This window comes from Colobus angolensis, unplaced genomic scaffold (assembly GCF_000951035.1).
Source record: "Colobus angolensis palliatus isolate OR3802 unplaced genomic scaffold, Cang.pa_1.0 Scaffold434, whole genome shotgun sequence".
NCBI classification, from domain to species: domain Eukaryota; kingdom Metazoa; phylum Chordata; class Mammalia; order Primates; family Cercopithecidae; genus Colobus; species Colobus angolensis.
The window spans coordinates 2,417,973-2,438,972 of NW_012117755.1; the positions used below are offsets into that span (position 1 = coordinate 2,417,973).

The 21,000-nt window shown below is 33.6% G+C and overlaps 1 protein-coding gene across 1 annotated transcript in view; it reads left to right on the forward strand.

Annotated features, from left to right (window-relative positions):
- DMD (dystrophin) overlaps positions 1-21,000 on the forward strand; it is a 2,170,472-nt gene that overhangs the window by 1,385,934 nt on the left and 763,538 nt on the right. Inside the window, exon 48 of the mRNA XM_011957103.1 lies at positions 15,382-15,567. Coding sequence (XP_011812493.1) covers positions 15,382-15,567 — 186 coding nt within the window. The remainder of the gene's footprint in view (positions 1-15,381; positions 15,568-21,000) is intronic.

The following is a 21,000-nucleotide window of genomic DNA, read 5'->3' on the forward strand; positions in this document are numbered from 1 at the left end:
ATTGAGTGGATAAGCAATATGCATTTGCTTCATAGTATAAATAAAAATAATGCGTCAAATTGCAACAATATGAATATTACACATAGAAAAGATAAATGTGAGTTATGCGGGTCATGCCATTTGATAGAAAATATTTTTTAATATTTATATGTTTAAACATGACAATATAATGATTCCATTCAGACGAAGGCAAAGGAATAGGATTTCTTTTCAGTGTGGTGGTTTTCTTTTTGTGTTTTGTTTTGTTTTTTAGAGAATGAGTTTTAGAGAAAAACAAGCTTTCTAGACAGAAAATATTGAAATTAAAAGCAGCAATTCATGGTCATATTATCAAAACTGTCAAATTGGTATATATATTTGAACACCACTGATTAGTTATTTTCTAAAATGCTATGCTTTTAAAAAGTCATGAAGATTGGCAGGTTTTTTAGATGCATAAGCAAATAGTGTAGTATGTCTTGTAACACTGTTCAAGATAACTTTTTTGTAATGAGTATGGTCTTTCTCTGCCCTGTCTAATACAATGTGGGTTTTGAGCACTGGAGATGTGGTAAGTGCAACTAAGGAACTGATATTTAAATTGTATTTAAGTTTAATAAATTTAAATTTAAAGTTATATTTTGATAAATTGTTTTGTTTTTCCTCTTTCTTTCTTTCTTTCTTTCTTTCTTTCTTTCTTTCTTTCTTTCTTTTTCTATTTTTTCTTTTTTTTAAACGACAGTCTCACTATTTTGCCGTCCAGGCTGGTCTCCAACTCCTGGACTCAAGCAATCCTCCTTCCTTGGCCTCCCAGAGTGCTAGGATTATAGGCATGCACCACTATCCCCAGCTAAATTGCTTCTCAAATGAAACTTCTGAATTTGAGGATACGTGATCATGTGGTGTAGTTTTCCCTTTTTTCTCCCCCTGAAGTCTGTATTCTGGAGTACAGTGATTTATATAAAAGTAAAAAGAAGGAGAGGTTTTTTTTTTTTAATTCTATTAAGAAACCAAATTTTAACAGACACTTCAGGGCCTAAATAAATATCAAGGTATTGTTATTTGTTATGGTTCTTGTTGCTTGGGTAAAATTGTATAGATCATGACTTAGTTTTCCTTGAATTTTTATCAAACAAATGAACAAAACAAACAAAAATATTAAAAATGATATCTCCTACAAACCCAAGGGACATTTTTCTATATCAGCCAGGCTGCTGCTAAGGTCCTTCAAGCGAACAAGATCAAAGATTTCTGATGGGAGAGTGTGAGAATAAAGTAGCCCTTGTTTAGTGGTACTTCGTAGAGCCTTTGTTTAGAGTAAGGCTGGGAGGGAGAGAGGGAGAAAAATACGGGGTTAATTTGTAACAACATATTCTGTAGCCTGTGTGTGTGTGTGTGTATGAGAGAGAGAGAGAGATTACATTACATTTTAACTTCTTTGAATTTTATTGTCCTCAGGGTTTAAACAGTCTGTGACCAAAATCACATTATGTAATGAAGAGTGTGTGAGTAGGTGGATAGTTAGATGGGTATAAATCCCTATAAAACCCATTTTAGAAGATTAATGAGAACTATTGAGGTTTGAGCAAATCAATGTCACCTATTCACTTCTATTTGTCTATTTGTCTATAAAATCCATTTTAGAAGATAAATGAGAACTATTGAGGTTTCAGCAAATCAATGTCACCTATCCACCTATTTGTCTAATGCCTCCAGGAGCCATTAAAGCACTTGTTACCCAACTTTAGGGTAGGTTTAGATCAAGGTGAACAGTCAAAAAATATTATCCATGTACTCATGTATATTATTAAGTATTCTCTGACCATGGAGTTAGTTGCTTATACTGCAAACAAATAAATTAATGAATAAGAATACTGCTCATGAACACCAAAGTTTATTGAAAAGTCGATATGGTTTTAGTGTGGTAATAAGGTCAGAGTTCTCCAAGGACTGCAAACCTATTTATTGTACATCAAATTTTACTGACTTTGAAATCTTGCTAGAAATGTTCATTTACCCCATAACGTATTATGTTTGAGGTCTTAAGAAAAATAACAAAATCCACATATGGTAATGAAGTGGTTATGCAATAAAACTAACATACACTGTGATTTGATACAGGGGACTTCACTGTTATTATATACTTAAAAGTGAAAACAATGTAGGAAATATAGCTCTATAAACATCGTAAGTAAAATCCACATACTTTGAAAAGGAAATCCACTTACTTTTAAAGTAATATTCTAAGAGCTATGCCACTGGGGGCTGACTGTCATAAAAATGATTTGTAATTAGTCACTTTTACACTGTATATGGATTTATAGTTTTAAAATATCTGGTGGCATATAACCACAATGTATTTTTCAGTCATATATTCATTATTATTTTATTAAATTTCCAGAGGGAAAGAAAACAAACGACCTCTAGTGAGGGATCTTTCACCATGAGACCAGTTGTAAAAATAATCGAGTATTGTGCCTGGGAATATATCTTTGCTAAGTCTGGTTCTCCAGTGACTTTAATGTATTGTTGGTAACATATGCGTGAGGCAAAAATGGACTCTCCAAATATTTCATACTACATGCATTTTGTCCAAAAGAAGATAATGGTTTACATGAATTATTGAATTGGTATGACTAATTTGGGGTAGTTTTTTTTTTTTTTTTTTTTTTTTTGCCAGCAAGAGAGTATTTGCTTAAAATGCATTCAGAGTGTGCTGTTATTTAGCTATTTTCAACGTAGAGGGATATTGACGTTAGAGACTTATATGCAGCCATACAATGGTCAACTGCAATCAACTACAGAAGCAACATAGGGCAGCAGTTGTAACAAAATAGCTACTAGGTAAATATTCATTGAATTAATTTCACGAATATTGCCACTAGTGCTGCAATTTAATTAATACCTAGTCCTGTCTCCAGCCCCAGAATCCATGTCATCAAGGTCACTGACAGAAAACATATCAAGAATTTTATTCCTTAGTCCTCTTGACTGACCAGATTCTACCCTCTTCTACTCTGTGTTCCTCAAATCAAATTTCACTAGCCCAGCTGCCAAGTAACACCTGTTCTGACTGTGCTAATGAACTTGGATATTCACACATAGACTAAAATGAGAAACATTTCTAATGTCGTGTATAAGAACATAAGCGTTTTCAAGAGATTTACCTTCTCTTTTCTGTTTTATTAGCAAATGATTGATTGTTTCGTATGATTGTTCATTTAACAAATGCTATATAATGTAAGAAAAGTTACTAATGGTATATAAAGATGTAAAATTCAATTGTGGCTGTGTGTATGTGTGAGTATTCTAGCTTTTGGGGAGAGACAAGAAAGAAGACATAAGTTGGAAGAGAATAATAAAATAAAGAAAAAAGTAATAACTGACAGTGTCTAATGAAGTAGCCCAGGTAATAAATGGTAGAGTTTATTAGATAGAATCATTATGTCCTTCCAGAGGGATTAGACAATCTTCTCTGAGGAGATGGCACTTTTATTACAAAAATGTGGAGGACTGGGAAGAGTTTTATATGTGTCAATAAGGAAAAGAGATATTTTATTGAGGGAAAACAAGACATTTTAATGGCAGAGTACACAATGTCAGAGGAACAGACCAAAAGAAGTGCTCTGTTATTAGGAAGATTCGAAGAATGGAAGATAGTGTCAGATTGTTAGGAACTATTTTTTTTAATAAAGACAGGCTAAAGAAGTTGGAGGCTATTGGAAATCAGTCATACCATTTTAAGCAAGAGAATCAATGAGTGGCAATTTTGAAAAGTGAATTTGATAGTGGCAAGGAAAGTAGGGTTCTATCATCCCACTTACTTTCAAAGTTATGAAGAAATTTGAAAGTAAGGCCCAATCAATACCTAAAGGAATTTATTTTGAGAAATGCTGTAAACAAAAAGCAAACTTTCTTCTGTACTCATATAGTATATTTTCTCAAAGTCATATAGCTAAAGGGAATGAGAGGTAAAATAGTATAGTGGTTAACAGGATGGGCTTCAAAGCCTAACTTCTTGGGTTCAAATCCTAGCTTGGTTACCATTTAACAGCTATCTGACCTTGTACAAGACACATGCATACAATGGGAACGATGACACTACCTGTATTATGGAGTTGTTATTAGATGTTGTTGATAGATATATATGCTTGGCACATTTTTGGTACTACATACATATACCTATTTCTATAGAAGTACACATGTGTAGCTGTATTTAAAATAGCGATTTTCTTTTTTAAAAGAAGTATATATTCGTTGCAGAAATTTTGTTTGAAATTTTAAAAGTAAAATCTCTGGTCTAAGCGCAATAAAATGTTCTAGACTTTAGATATGAACTACAAAAACCTACCTCATCCACACCCAACCCCACTCCCAGAGATATTTCAATTTATTTGCTTGCTATCAGTAATGAGAAGACCTAATTCACCACACAATTTCTGTTGTATGAGACTATTGTATTGCAGTGCAAGATAGTGTTTTAAATCTTTGTTAAATCAATAGGTGCAATATTACACCTCCCTATTTGAATTTTCCTAGTGAAGTTAAACAATTTTAATAGGCCTATACATGGGTCAGTTATAGTTCTTTCATAAATGGTCTATTCCTCATTATCCTTTTTAATTGAGCATTTGTCTTTTTTCTATGGGTTTGTGAGAATGTTTCTATTTCAAGAGTGTTTGTCAAAAAGATGAATCATTTTTGCCTTTTTCTTTTGCTTAGTTGATTTTTTATGTAAAGAAATTTTATACTGCTATGAATGTGAATCATTACTTTATGGCTTTTAATTAAAATTATAAGAATAGCCTCCCATATTTTCATTACTTTTACAGTTCAGTTTTTTACATGTAACATTTCATTCATCTGGTATTTAGTTAGGAATTATATGAGACAGGATTTTAAAATTAGGTTAAAATTCAATCAAGTCATCATATTTTTAAGTACAAAAGTTTCCAAATTCAGCATTTACATTAAATTTTTTGAAAATAATGCTAAAATATCATGTAAATTGTTACTTATTTGAATTGGAAATTCTCTGTTACTATTTTTAATCTTTATAACAACTTATCTATGCTTCTATTATAAAATAACAAGCCTGCCAAAATAGAGAAGATGCTTATCACAATTATATCATGATCATTTAAACATGATTTTGGATTAATCATAATCCAAAAATGCATTTGATAAGCAATCTAACTCTTCTTCTAGTCCCTATAAAATCAGCAAATGTCAAACAGTAATGTTTTAATTTTCAAAATATTCATATTAATATTTGTTTTCAAAATATATTTACTTGTATGCATTTCATTTATGTTATTATTGAAGTTGACTTCTAAATGTATATTGCTTTAATGATAAGTATTAAGGGTATAGATTGTACTCGCGCAAATAACTTTTGAAAAGCATAAGTTTAAATAGATGCATTTATCAAATGATATCACTTTCGAAAGATACCGGAAATTAAGTTTTGAGAGGGAAGAGGGAAGGAAAGAGTAGAATATGAAGTCAGTAAAACCTGGATATTTAGTGCCATCTTTGTTACTTACTAGTAACCTCATGAATATTATTTATATCGTTGATCCTTAATATCCTCACTTGATAATTTTAGAAAATGTTATGTACTTCATAGGATCACAGGTAGAATAAGAAAGTGAATATAAGTAAAATCCATCATAAAGTACCTGGAATATGTTATAAACCTAAGTTATAATAGTAATTTTATCATTGCTAATATTTCAGAGGAAGAGCCACCCAACCAGTACTACTTATTATTTATTTCTATTTAACGTATAAAACATATAAAATAATATTCTGTCTGTGTGGTAACTTTGAAAAAGGACCAAAAATATTAAAAATTAAATTAAAATCATGTCATGTATAATTTGTCATACTCCTCTAAAGGTTAATAAAGTGTGCATATATTTCATTCACATTCACAAATATGAAAATCTATGTGTAAATGTTTAAATTTTCTAAAAACTTGACAAATAAAAATTGTTATTGTCACGATATACAATGCGATATTGTGAAATAAACATTGTGGAATGACTAAATCAAGCTATAGAACATATTCATTACCTTACATACTTATTGTTTGTGGTAAGAACACTTAAAATCTACTTTTAGTAATTTCCACATATACGTTATTGTTACAGTAGTCACCATGAGTTACAATAGATCACTAGGATTTATTCCTCCTGTCTAACTGAAATTGAGTATCTTTTCATCAATATCTCCCCAATCACCCCACCCCCTAGGATCTAGTAACCACCATTTTTCTCTGTTTCTCTAAGTTTGACTTTTTTAGATTTCACATGTAAGTGAAATCATGCAGTATTTGCCTTTCTGTGCCTAGCTTATTTCACTTGACATCATGTCTTCCAGTTCAGTCCATGTTGTTGCAAATGACAGGATTTATTTCTTTCCTAAGGCTGAATAGAATTCCATTGTGTTTATATGCCACAATTTCTTTAACCATTCATTTATTGATGGACATTCAGGTTGATTCCATATATTGGCTATTGCAAACAGTGCTGCAGTAAACATGAGAGGGCAGATATCTCTTAAAAACACTGATTTCAATTCTTTTGGATATATGCCTAGAGATAAGATTGCTAAATCATATGGTAGTTCTAATTTTAATGTTTTGTGGATCTTCCATACTGTTTTCCACAATAATTATACTAATTTACATTCCCATCAACATTGTACAAGGGTTCTCTTTTCTCCACATCCTTGCCAACACTTATCTTTTGTCTTTTTGATAATAGTCATACTAACAGGTATAAGATGTTATATTATTGTGGCTTTGGTTTGCATTTCCCTGCTGATTAGGGAGGATCATCATTTTTTTTCATATGCTTGTTAGCCATTTGTATGTTTGCTTTAGAGAAATATCTATTCAGGTCCTTTGCTGTGTGTCAATACTGATATGTAAAATATGTATGGAAAATCAAAACCATAATTTATTTTTATTATATTTTTAATATGTCATGAATATTTTTCAATGTAATAGGATGTTTTTCATGATATTTATTTTAATAGATGCAACATATTTCATTATATAAATGCAGTTCTATTTGGGGAGATTTCATTTCACTTTTTCACTAGAGTGACATAATCGAACATTCTTGTCATAGGTCTCTGTGTTTATCTCTGATATTCACCTAGGAAAATTCATAGGAGTAGAATTTTGGAGTTGAAGGGAATGAAGACTTTTAAAGTAGTTTTATGAAATTTTCTAAACAGAAGGATAAAGACACATAGAAAAGTACACAAATTATAAGACTAGAAATTCAAGGATTTAAAAAAAAACAAAACTTAGTGTATCCATGTTACTACCACCGAGATCAAGAATTAGAACATTACCTCAGGAGCCCCTCTCATATTCCCTCCCAGTTATTAACCTCTCCCCTGCCACCACCCTCTCCCAAGGTAAGCACTCTTTTGACTTCTAACACCTAGATTAGTTTTGACTGTCTTTGAAATTACTGTAAACAGAATCATCCAGTATATGCCCTTATATTTGACATGTCATGCTCAACATTATTTTTGTGATATTATTCTATGCTATTGCCTGTGCCAAAGTTAGTTTAGTTTTTCTATGTATGATATTCTATTGTGTGAATATGCCACGGTTTATCCATTCTCCTAATCAATGGACATTGGGTTGTGTCTATTATGGGGCTATTAGGAAAAATGCTGGTGTGATGTTCATGTCCCTTCCTGTGTATGTGTATATATTCATTTTTAATATACATGGAAGTAGAATGGCTGGGTCATAAGATGTGTACATTTGGCTTTGGAATAACCAAAAAACAGTTTTTCAATGTGGTCATTTCAATTCATTTTCACCAGCAGTATATAAGATGTCTAGTTGATCCACATATTCATCAAGAGTATGTATTTTCAACCTTTATCCTTTTAACCATTTAGGTGAATGTGAAATGGTATTTCATTGTGTTGTAATTTGCAATCACCTGGTGATTAGTGCCATTTTTATATCCTCTTATGTGAAGTCATTATGCAAATCTTTTGCCCATTAAAATAATAGTTTTCTTTTTCTTACTGATATAGAAGTTGGATACAAGTCCTTTGTCAGATCTATGCATTGCGAATATCTTTTTCCAACCTAAACTTTGCTTTATTTTTTTCTCTTAACAATCTTTCTTGATAAATGGAGTTTGATTTATCAATCTTCTTTATGGCTAGTGCTTTTTATGTCTTGTTTAAGAAATAATAAGTTACCCTAAAATTGTTGAGATTTTTTTCTATATTTTCTTTTGAAAACTTCATTTTTTTTTGCCTTTTACATTGAGTTCTACAAACAATCAAGAATTGATGTTTTGTGTATGATGTGGAGAGTTAAGGTTCATGTTTTTCAAATGACTAATCAGTTAACTTGGTACTATTTACTGAAAAGATAATCCTTTTTCCACTTATGTGATACCATTGTATAAATTAGGTAATGTTATATAGATGATTTGTTCTCACTTCAATCCCACACAGGCTTAATTATAATAAATATTCATGTCTGGTGGCAAACATTGTTAAACTTTGTTATTCTTCAAAGTTGTCTTAGATATTCTTAGCCCTTTGCACTTACATATAAATCTTAGGATTGACATGCCATTTTCTACTAAGAAATAGTTGCTGCAAGTTTGATTGTATTTGCGCTGAATTTATAGATTATTTGAAGAGGGCAGATATCTTTACAGTATTGGACTTTCTAATTCATGAAGAAGGTGTATTCCTCTATTTGTTTACATTTTCTTCAATGTCTCAGTAGTGTTTGTAGTTTCCATGGTAGAAGCTTTACTTTTTGGTCTGAATTACCAAATTACTACCAACAAATATAGTCATGAATTGCTTAACAAATGAGATATGTTCTGAGAAATGTGTCGTTAGGTGATTTTGTCATTGTACAATCATAGAGTGTACTTAAACAAAGATAGATGGTATAGCCTACTGCACACCCAGGCTATGTGGTATAGCATATTGCTCCTAGGCTACAAACCTGCACTGCATGTGACTTTACTGAATACTGTAGTCAGTTGTCACACAACAATATTTGTATATCTAGACACAGAAAAGGTACAGTAAAAATACAGTATACAAGTGATAAAAATTAGTACAGATGCATACAGCACTTACCATGAATGGAGCTTGCAGGACTCAAAGTTGCTCTGGGTGAGTCGGTGAGTGAGTGGCATTGGTGAGCAAATGTGAAATCTAAGACGTTATTATACAGTACCATACTGTTTATAAACACTGTACACTTAGGCTACACTAAATTCATGAAGACACAGTTTTTCTTTTCTTTTTTTTTTTTTTTTTGTATTTTTAGTAGAGACAGGGTTTTACCGTGTTAGCCAGGATGATCTCGATCTCCTGACCTCGTGATCCACCCGCCTCGGCCTCCCAAATTGCTGAGATTACAGGCGTGAGCCACCACACCCAGCCCATTTTTTTTCTTTTATGATAAGTTAACCTTAGCTTATGGTAGCTTTTTTACTTTGTAAAGTTTTTTTTAAGTTTTTGACTCTGTGATAACACTTAGCTTAAAACATAAACACGTTGAACATCTGTACAAAAATATTTTTATATCCTTATTGTATCAGCTTGTTTATTTTTAATATTTTGCTGTTTAAGCTTTTCTGTTAAAAAGTAAAACACAAACACGCACATGAGCCTAGGCCTACAATGGTGAGGATCATCAATATCACTGTCTTCCACTTCCGCACGCTGTCCCCCACTGGAAGGTCTTCAGGGGCAATGAAACATTCCTGAAACTACCATCTCATATGATAACAATGCCTTCTTTTGAACTACTTCCTGAAGGACCAGCCGGAGGCTGTTTTACAGTTAACTTATTTTTAATAAGTAGAAGAAGTACATTCTAAAATAACAATTAAAAGTATAATAAATGCATAAACCAATAACGGTCATTTATTATCATTATCAAGTATTGTGTACTGTACATACTTGTCTGTGCTATATTTTTATACAACTGGCAATGCAGTAGGTTTGCTTACACCAGCATCACCATAAACATGAGAGTAATTCATTGCACTGTGACGTCACTAGGTAATAGGAATTTTTCAGCTCCATTGTAAGCTCATAGGATCACAGTCAGTCTGTTGTTGATTGAAATGTGGTGAATGACTGTATAATAATTAGGGCTCCAATGAAAATCATAAAATTGCTTGTTTTCCAGAACTTTGACAAATACCTTTTACAGAAACTAATATAAGAGATAAATAATAGTATATCATTGCTGTTTTCATTTGCATTTCACTGATTACTAACTGTTTGGATTTTTTCTTGTTTATTGGCTGTTTGCATTTTTTGTCAATTTCTTTTTATGTTCTTTATCCAGTTTTCCAGTAAATTTTTCCTTTTTTATTCATTAAAATACATTTTTATATACTAAAATTATTACCCTGCATCTAATATATGCTGCAAATATTTCCAGTTGTCATTTGTTTACATTTTGATTATTGGCTTTAATTTATAGATGAACAATATACCTACTATATTCAATCTTGTTTAAATTCTTTTTTTCTTCTAAAGGGCTTCCCCACACCAATATTTTATTCCAGTTCTTCTTCCTATTTTTATGCTTAACACTTTAATTTTTCTAAATTTTTTTTTTGTGTTATGAAATCCATCTTAATATGTTTATTTCTAAAACAGACACTTTTGTTTATCTTAATATTAAAACTTCTATACATTTGAAGTTAACATTCAGAAATTGAAAGACTAAGGAAAGTAATCTTGTGTGAAATTAGGTCAAGATTTGCTTAGATACTAAATTAACATGTAAGGGAATTGAACGTGTTTAATTGTTTTCTTTCACCACAGGGAACACGTTGTATGAAGAGCATGGTTTTATAATACTTAAAAGGATTATTAGAAAAATGATGTATTTTACTGGTCAGGTGTTTGTGTCTATACTTCGATGTGAATGCAAAATAGTAAATATAAAAGTAAATGAATTTAAAACACATAGAATCTGATACAAACCTTACTCTTTTTCCACGTTATACATTACTCACACCTGTTATATTTTTCCATGAACTGTTTGGAATACTCTCAATTCCTAGAAACTGTTTTAAAGTGGAGAAGAGCACAAAAGATTATATGTTAAAAGTACTTGATTTCCACCCAACCATTAAGAGATATTGCCAAAGAAAACTATTCAGAGCATTTTTCACTGATGGCTTTAGATATGTTATACCAGAATAATAATGATTCATTATTAAAATATGCAAAGTGTAATTTCTCAACAACATTTTGTGGTAGGAAGATGAGCTAGTACAGTAGTTTTCCTTATTAAATAATGTTTTACAAAAGTAATTGACATGGTTTGGCTGTGTCCCCCCCCCCCTCAAATTTCACCTTGAATTGTAATAATTCCCACATGTCAAGGGTGGGGCCAGGTGGAGATAACTGAATCATGGATAAGGATCCCCCATACTGTTCTCCTGATAATCAATAAGTTTCACAAGATCTGATAGTTTTATAAATGGGAGTTCCCCTGACCAATCTCTCTTCCCTACTGCCATGTAAAATGTGTTTTTGCTTCTTCTTTGCCTTCTGCCTTCTGTCATGATTGTGAGGCCTCCCCTACCATATAGAACTGTGAATCCATTAAACCTCTTTCCTTTATAAATCACCCAGTCTCAGATATGTCTTTATTTGTAGTGTGAGAGCAGACTAATACAGTAATGCATTTACACTGTTCAAAATATAAAAGGTACAGTTAAAAATATCTCAGCCTACCCATCATCTGCTCTACCCTCACCGAGCATTGACCTTAATTCTAGAAACAAATCTACAAAATAAATTCCTGGGAATAAAATTTCCGGGTCAAAGGTTACATGCTTTTCATAGATATGGCCAAACTACCTTCCACAAGAGGTACACAAATGTATACTTCCCATCAGCCGCGTAGAAGAGTCTGCATTTTCCCACAGCCTTGGCAGCATAGTGTATTTCCAGACTTGAATTTTTGCCAGTGCAATAGATGAAGCTCTAATTTTCATTTCTCTCATTATTACCAAGGCTAAGCTTCTGTTCATGCATTTAAAATCCTTTGTATTTTCTTTTCTGTGAACTGTCCTTATCTTTTGTCCAATTTTCTTTTGAGTTGTTGGCCTTTTTCTTATTAACTTGCAGAAGCTCTTTTATGTGTTAGGAAGATTAGTCCCTTAACTTAGATATGAGTCACAAACATTTATTTTTCATAATTGTTCATTTGTTTTTGATTTTGCCTATGGCTTTTTTGGTCATACAGAAGCTTTTGATTTTTTATATAGTCCGGTTTAGTAATATTTTTGTCTGTTAATTAAAGTTGTTTAACTTGAGGATACAATTTACTTTTTTGTGTGTGTGGTTGACTACTATAGACATATATTGCTTCTTACATTGAAAAAATAATAATCCTGAATTTGGAAATTGCTTTAACAAACTTTTGTTGAAGGTCTATCATATTTAGGAACAGAGCTTGTTTGACCCAGAAATCAAAGGTCAGTGAGAAGGATCAATGTAAATAAAAAGTTAAATAGCATGAGGTAAATGTTATGATGGTGGGAAAGACAGGGTCTGGGAGGATAAACCTAAAGCAACGTCATAATTAAGCTGAAAATTTCTTCTCATGATAAGCTATCATTTCATTATTCCAGATATTAGTCAAATCTGACCCATTATACTGTTTTTTTTTTTTTTTTTTTTTTTGTCAGGAATTGTTTTACCTCTATTACAAGGAAGGGATAGTATGGGAGGATAATAAGGAAACCAGCAATCTGAGTTAAACGTTACACAGATTTCTGTGCTTATATATGAAGCCTAAATGAAACGTGAACAATTTCATGATAGATAAAAAGGGGTTCATCGCTCAGTTTTAGAGAGTTTAGGAAAATATGATGGCTATTATCTCAGTAGCTTCAGAGTCTAGAGGCTTTTAGAGGTTGTTAGTTGAAGCTGTAAAACGCTTTTTACATCTACTTGTGAGTAGAAAATGATCCAATAAAAATAAAATGTTTAGTTACCTCCTTTAAAATTCTTGAAAAATAAGTTGAGGACATTATTAGATCATGTATTACAGACGTAGGATTATATTTGTAACATCACCTACATCACACACACACACAGGAAAGTTCAGCACCACAGGTGTAGTTATGGATGTGAACTCACAAAACACAAATCGAGCAAAGAGAACAATATCTCAATTCATGATTCATGGACATTCTGTGCTACCTGAAACACGATGCTTCTTTTGTCCAGCTCTCACCCACACAGGGAAAGGCTGCCAGGAATGAGACAAAAGATGTGTGCGGGTCACCTTCAACAGGAGCCACCACCTGTATTTCCCATCAATCTTTTACACCGTTGTAGTCACGTGGATCCAAGGACTGTATTCCAACTGACAGCTCCCGCAATGAGGTGCAGTTCCACACAACAAAGGCAGGCCCAGCATCTCCCATTCATTCATCTTAAAGTTAGTGTTTCCAAGGAAACAGTGCTGTGGGAGCCTAGGGTCAGTCCCAGACTGACCTGCAACAGTCCAGGCTAGATGTTAATCCTTTACTTACACATTCTCATGAATTTTTCACAACATATATGCATGCATTTACAAGGTGTTTCAATGTACATATTGTTTACATATACAATCTTGTTTAAAATTCATTTTTCTATACATTAATTGATTTTTTTCTCCACAACTTTCTCTTTTTCATCTCCTAACTCTTGTATCCAATTAAAGAATGTACTTATTTAAAAAGTATCTAAAACAATTGTTCCAAAGCATGTGACATTGTTTATGTGACACACTAGTATATTATCTAGTTTATTTTTAAAATCTTCTCTATTATTATTTGTAATATATTATTATGGAACAGATGTATATTATAAAATTTTATTCATATTGCAGTGTAATATTTTGTATTACAATGGTATTATTAATAGTCTCATAAAGAGCTATCATTACAAGTTTAAATTCTTTATTCTGGGCTGTCGGTTTTAACTCGACATTCTGAAGAAAATAGTTTTACTCTTGTTTATTCTGGCTCTCTTTTTTTTTTTTTTTTTTTGAGATGGGTTTGTTGCTATGATGCCCAGGCTCATCTCGAACTCCTGGGCTCAAGCAATTCTTCTGCCTCAGCCTCCCAAAGTGCTGGTATTACAGGCATGAGCTACAGTGCCCAGCCTATCCTGGCTCTTTATTTACTTGTAAGCTTGAGCAATAATCACTACTATTTAATAACTTTATTGTCATTCACTATCATGCAGAGTATTGCTCTAAGGTATGTTCAGGGATGACTTTATTGAGTCCTAACAGTAATCCTATGAAGTAGGTGTTATCATTGTCCCCAGTCTATAGAGGAGGCATTGAGAGTTAGAGAAAACTGGGCTAAAATGTTAGGCAAGAACTAGAACAACAATTGAAATCCAAGTGGCCTAACTCTAGACCTCACAATGTTTAATACCATGTCATACTGCTTCCTAACCTATTTAATGATTTTTTAACCCCAACGTCATCATCCATGTGGTAGTGGGATCATAATAATATCTATATCATAGCATTGTTGGATGCATTAAGGAAGTCTACAAAAGTGGAACTTCCAAGGACGATGGTTGGCACACACTGATCTCTTAATAAAAATAACCTATAATCTTTCTGTTATAGTCTACTCTAATCCAAATGTTCTTTTTACTTCCCATCTCAAGCACCTGCTTCTGTTTACTAGGACTCACAAACTATAGCTCACAAAAACACATAACTTACCAATTTTCCTTGTACGTAAAAGGACTTCCTTTTGCAGTCTTCCATGACATAAAAGAAAGCTAGAAGCAAGTATAGTAGAAGAAATGACTGCTATACAAACAAAATTATAGTTGGTTTGGTTTTAATTTTAGGATACGCACTGAATAAAAATCACTCATTTGGGATTTAGAAGACCTGTGTTATATATCTGGTACTAATGCTGAATAACTTGGCTTATTCATTTTTATGACTACAAAGGAAGTGTGTCTGGCATATAATACACAACATACCAGTATATTTAGTAACTGAGTGAATAAATGAAATATGTACTTCTTTACTTTATCAGTTGCAGTTGGCTTTGCATTTGTGTAACGTGTGTGTTTTGCAATTCCAAAACGGCATTAGTTTCTTTAAAGCAAAGAATTTTTGTAGCGTGTTAATGAATAATTTCTAATACATTGGTTAAATACCAACATGTCATATATGTAAATAATCAATATTATACTGCTAAAATAACAAACATCAGTCAGATTCTGCAACATTTCATGATAAATAACTTTTGAAAATATATTTTTAAACATTTTGGCTTATGCCTTGAGAATTATTTACCTTTTTAAAATGTATTTTCCTTTCAGGTTTCCAGAGCTTTACCTGAGAAACAAGGAGAAATTGAAGCTCAAATAAAAGACCTTGGGCAGCTTGAAAAAAAGCTTGAAGACCTTGAAGAGCAGTTAAATCATCTGCTCCTGTGGTTGTCTCCTATTAGGAATCAGTTGGAAATTTATAACCAACCAAACCAAGAAGGACCATTTGACATCAAGGTAGGGACATTTTGTTTTAAATATTTTTTTCTTTTTTAAGAAAAATGGCAATATCACTGAATTTTCTCATTCTGTATCATTACTAAAGAAAAATTATTACTTGTTAAAGCATGGTAAGGAAGACTTTATTCAGGATCACTGCAATAGGCACAGGTACCACTGCCATGGAGCATTACAGGAGGTCAGGTGGAGAGAGATTGGGCTCAACTCCAAATACAGCACAGGGGAAGTAGGAATTTATAGCCCAGGAGCAGGGTAGGAGTCAGTAGATGGAAAATTAAGAGGAAACGTCAGGGGTAAGTGGGATTCTGGCTAAACCAGCCTCACAGGATTCTTGCTGAAGATGGGCCAGGGTTATCAGACAATCCCTGGGGAATGGCAGAGACTACTGAGGGTGATCAGGTACCAAGGGTAAAGGGTTCTTGCAAAACTGACAGGCTTCTTTGCTGAAACTGGGTTTTACCGGGGAATGCAAAGATGAGCCAAGGTGAAGGTTCAGAAGCCTGACTAAAGTTTAGTCAGGAAGGGAATCTTTGTCATCATCATCATCATCATTGTCGTCATAATGATAATAATAATTATTATTTTACTAGAATATGCTACTTTTTCCTCGACATTTACTAGAAATAAGGTCTTCATTAAATTCATATTACTAGAACGCCTGTGTCATATTTGTTACTATGATACATTTTCTATCCCTGTTTTAATTGTGCTTAATACATATTCATAGATTCCTTATCCAAAATTGAAGTTGTTTATGAGATTAGGTTCCTAAAATATAATGTCTGGGCTCTTTTGTAGACATTGTAAAGCCCTCTCAGACTGACTACACTTTACCTTTCTATCTTCTCATTCTGCCAGCAATCTCCCCATATAGTCTAGCCACATCAAATTACTTGGTAACTTTCCATCCATGTAATTTCATGTCATACCTGTGATCTTGATTTTCTCTGTTCTTTAAATGACTTCTTTCAGTTTATTTTGATATAACGAATTTTCTTTCATTCTTTAGGAATGAATTCAAAGTCATTGCCTCTTCCGAGTTTTCTTCCGTACCCCAAGTAGAGTTAGAATCCCTGTTAGGATTTCTTATAAACCTCTTTATGCATCTCCCATTGTTCATATGTTGATTTACACTTAAATTTTATACATCTGAATATTTCGTTGCAAATCTGCACTGTTCTTTGAGTGCAGAGGGTATTCTCTTATTTATCTCTGTTTCTCCACTCATATCAAACACATTCAGTCCAGGATCCAGTAAATGATGGTTACTCCTAAGTGTTTTTAAGTCAATGGATAAAGATGGTACCAGGGCACCCAGAATACTAATGAGATGCTGCAGGTAAGCATAGGGCTTTAGACAGTCCTGCCAATTGAACACCACCATCTCCTTCTTTTAGTGTACTTATAAATGCTGAGTGATCCTCTTTTCTCCCTTTCAAGGAATCTATTCCAAAGATTCTTTCAATATGCTGCCCTGTTTTGCGTCTCCTTATTGGCCAAAATCTTTAAGTAGCCAATCAAATAAACCAAATCATTGAAATTACAATCTATTAATGAATGTATTGTTGGGCAACTTCAGAGTGAAAAAGATAAGTAACATTTTTGAGTAGTTTTTCTTTTATTTAATTGACTTTAATTGTTAAATTTATTTACTTTCCAGGATTGTAAAAACGTAACATTTTCATCTCCATTTAACTGTTGTTTTGCTAGAACTGAGAGCAAAGGAAAAAGGAAGTTTGAGAATATTCTAGTGAAGAGGAAGTAAAAGTTTGGGGAAGATGGGCATGAGTGACAATAAGGAGATAGAGAGAAGTTTGCTACAACTAAAATGAGTTAGATTAGCAAAATGTTCTCCACTATGTTTACCTTGCTTCCTCCTGACACTTATGTCTACCATTCTGATAACTACTCCCCAAGAGCAGATGGCACTGTGGAAGTCTCAAGTAGACATCATTTCACCAGGACAAAACTCAGCCTGCTCAGCCAGTGGCACAGTCTTGGGTTCAGTCTGATGATTAAGTTTGTGAGACACAATAGGCTTTACCCAGTAACAAATTTAGTTAGCTTTAAGAATTTATACAGGATGGGTAACAAAAGCCTGCACATTAAAGGCACAAGGGAAGTCTTGATACTGAGATGTGGTTTCTGATATCCCACCGCCCTGCATTTTAGTCATATGTGATCACAAGGGGCAAGACTAGGTGAGTACAAAACACATCATCATCTCAGGGAAGCCATCAGTTCTAGGATCCTGACCATTTCTCCACTTAGCTAGTACATAATGTACTCAGAGGTATTTGACTAGCTCCTATTCACCAGTACAACTACATCTCATGAATACTGATTTTTCATTGCTCAATAAACAACCCCAACAAGAAAGTGCAGTTACTTGGCCCAATACACAATAACCTTAGCCAAATTCTCAATTATCTTATATCCAGTATATTCTTAAAAATTAATTGAAGTAATATTGCAAAGAGGAAAGGCCATAAAGTCTTTCCTCCCAACCAGAAATAGCTTTTTGTAGCTCACGGTAAAAGCACATTCTACTCTTTTAAATGCAATCTTTGGTTAAAATGTGCCTCTTTATTATAATAATTTTAAAAATACTCAATGCTAGCTATCTCTCTTCCCGGAATACATTTAAGAAAAGATTTTTTTTAATCCCTTGGTACAAATAGATCCTGTTGACTCAGCCAAAATGACTTTAGTCCCAGTCTGTGCCCCCCAGAATGGTTTTCAACTACTGAAAACCCACATTGGGTCTTTAATTGTCTATGGCCCATAGGGTTCTGCCAAATGGGTCCCTGTAGTTTGAAGTGAAAGCCATGCTCAGTTGTGTTAATCACTTTTCTTTATCAAAGCTACAAGTCACCACTCTCACTGCTGTGTATAGTTTCTGAGAGTCATGATATTTGCCTCCTGCAGCTTGTTTTAATTCACTGAGGGGAAAGGGAGCTGCTTTTTTCCTGGCAGAAAACTCCTTGGCTTCAGTCCCTTGAGCATATTCCGAGATTTTTATCTCTGGGGTGCAGATTTCAAAAATACTCCTTTAGCCTTTTTCTTCTGCTTGTGGCTGTGTCCAAGGTAGGGGGAGGGGAAACATAAAATCATAGATTTGAGGACTTGCGAGTTTCTCCCAATAATTCTCAAACCCCTGGCTTATAATTAGGAAATGGTGACCTGTGTGAATAATAATTTACCTTGTTTTTTTATCCCTTTTTGTCTAGCTTCCATTCCTTATCACTAATAAATGATTTATTAAGATTGCACAGGTTTTCTGATTTAAGATACGGGATGTTAGTTCTTACAGCCTGCTGTATTCCTCTGTTTAAATGAATTAAACTATTTTTCCATTAAAGAAAGATGGGACACTAGACTTTGCTTTACTTAGTTTCAAACTATTGAACACCAAAAATAAAATGTTTGAGGAGTTTTGAGCCCATGCTCTTTATTTTAACACAAGGAGAAAAAAATGCCTTTAATAAAATCTTAAGAAAGAGTTAATGCAAAGAAAATAGATCTACAAACAGCCATACCACTAGCTCCAAATCCTAAATGTAAAGAAACTTGCTTTGTCTGGCCATGGTGGCCATGGCTGCCTCGGAAACAAAGGGTCTGAGGCCTTGCCGTTCGGGTAGTTTGTTTTCTCTAGTCAAACTCTGAGCACACCTGTTAGAAAAATATGTAATATCCTCTGTGAACCTCAGTTTTGTCTGCTTGGTACTTCACGCTTATTGATGAAATGCAGCTAGCTGTGTAATGAAACCCAAATAAAAAAGGCTTTAAGGGCTGTGTTCTAATACATTGTTTATGCTGGAGTGAAAATTGACTGCACATTGCTTGGTTTGTGCAATTTACTCCCGAAATATTCCTATTCAGGAAATCCTGCAAATAGCAATATTCATCTTGAAAATCACCTCACAGAACCCTTAGCAAGCTGAGAAACATAATCAATGAGATCGTGATGTAGAGGGTGAAAATTAGGCGTAATCACAGCCCTTTCCCATCAGTCAGCCCACTAAAAGGCATGCCTTTGAATTTGGATTTTCAGATATACTCTCAGTTTAGACATAAAATATGTTGATTTCAGATTTCAGAAATGATAATTGAATGCTAAGATCCCGGGACCAGTTTAGAATTTCTATAAAGGGTCTTATGTTTTTAATATTTGATGAATGCCTTCAGTAATGAGCTAGAGGTATACTATTTATCTGACATAAGACTGACTACTGCTTTCCAAACTTTTTATTAAAATATGAGGTGTGGTAGGGCACATAATTTTATGTTAAGGCTTAGTGACATCTTAATCACAGGGAGGGGTTTTTATCCTCCCTTCTAGAATCACTTTCCTTGTGTGGTTTATAAATGAACATGACGTGGCTCTGCTGGCTCTTCCTTATAGTATAAGGAACATAATTGTCCATAATGTCAAATCCATGTTGAAAACTACCAAAGGACTCAATTGTAGTGACTGATCATTAAAGTCATTGAACACTGCGTGTGTTCACACTGCTGTGAGTGTTGTCAAATCAAAATTGCACTAGACAACAGGCAAGAAAGACTGTGTTCAAAACTTTTGCAACAGAGGAGAGAGATTGAACTCAATTCTGCTGAAACAAAAGGCAGGAAAACCTTTAAGTGCTGAGATTAGTTAGTGGGAAAGCACTAGATATCAGGAGGGAGGTTAGGCAATGTGCTTAGTTAGGCCATCTGTGTTTGCTGATTGGCACTTATCAAAGTTAGACTCCTATCCTCCCAACAGAAGACTAGCAGATAGGGGTGATATCTTTTCTGATGATTCTATATCAAAGTGCTAGCTCCCAAGTCCTTGAGAAAGTTTATTCCTGAGGTATAAAAGTGACAAGAGGCCAGGAGAATATTTGTATCTCAAAAAAGTAGAGAAATAATTTATAAAGTTTTCTAGAGTAAATGCTCTAAGAAAAGGAAGGTCAGGTCTAAAGTCAGGAAGAAATTTGTCTCAAATGTAGTCAAACTCATGGTATTTTTAAAGCTTTCTTTGTCAACTCTCCATTTTGTTCAGTTTTCCCATTGAAAAACTTAGGAACGCTAGTTCATCTGGTTAATTTCAGCAGGTTTCGGTTGTTGAAGTACTAGCTGAACCACCTCTGAGACTTGGTAGTAATCAGACATTTCATGAAGGAGATTTCTATGAAAGTTAGAAAGAAGACAAAGATTACTGGTTGAACCAGACTGCAAACTCAGTTTTTGTTTTTGTTTTCTTTTCCAGATAATTTCTGTTGTTCTCTTTTTTTATTATTATTATTATACTTTAAGTTCTAGGGTATATGTGCATAACGTGGTTTGTTACATATGTATAATTGTGCCATGTTGGTGTGCTGCACCCATCAACTCCTCAGCACCCATCAACTCGTCCTTTACATCAGGTATAACTCCCAATGCAATCCC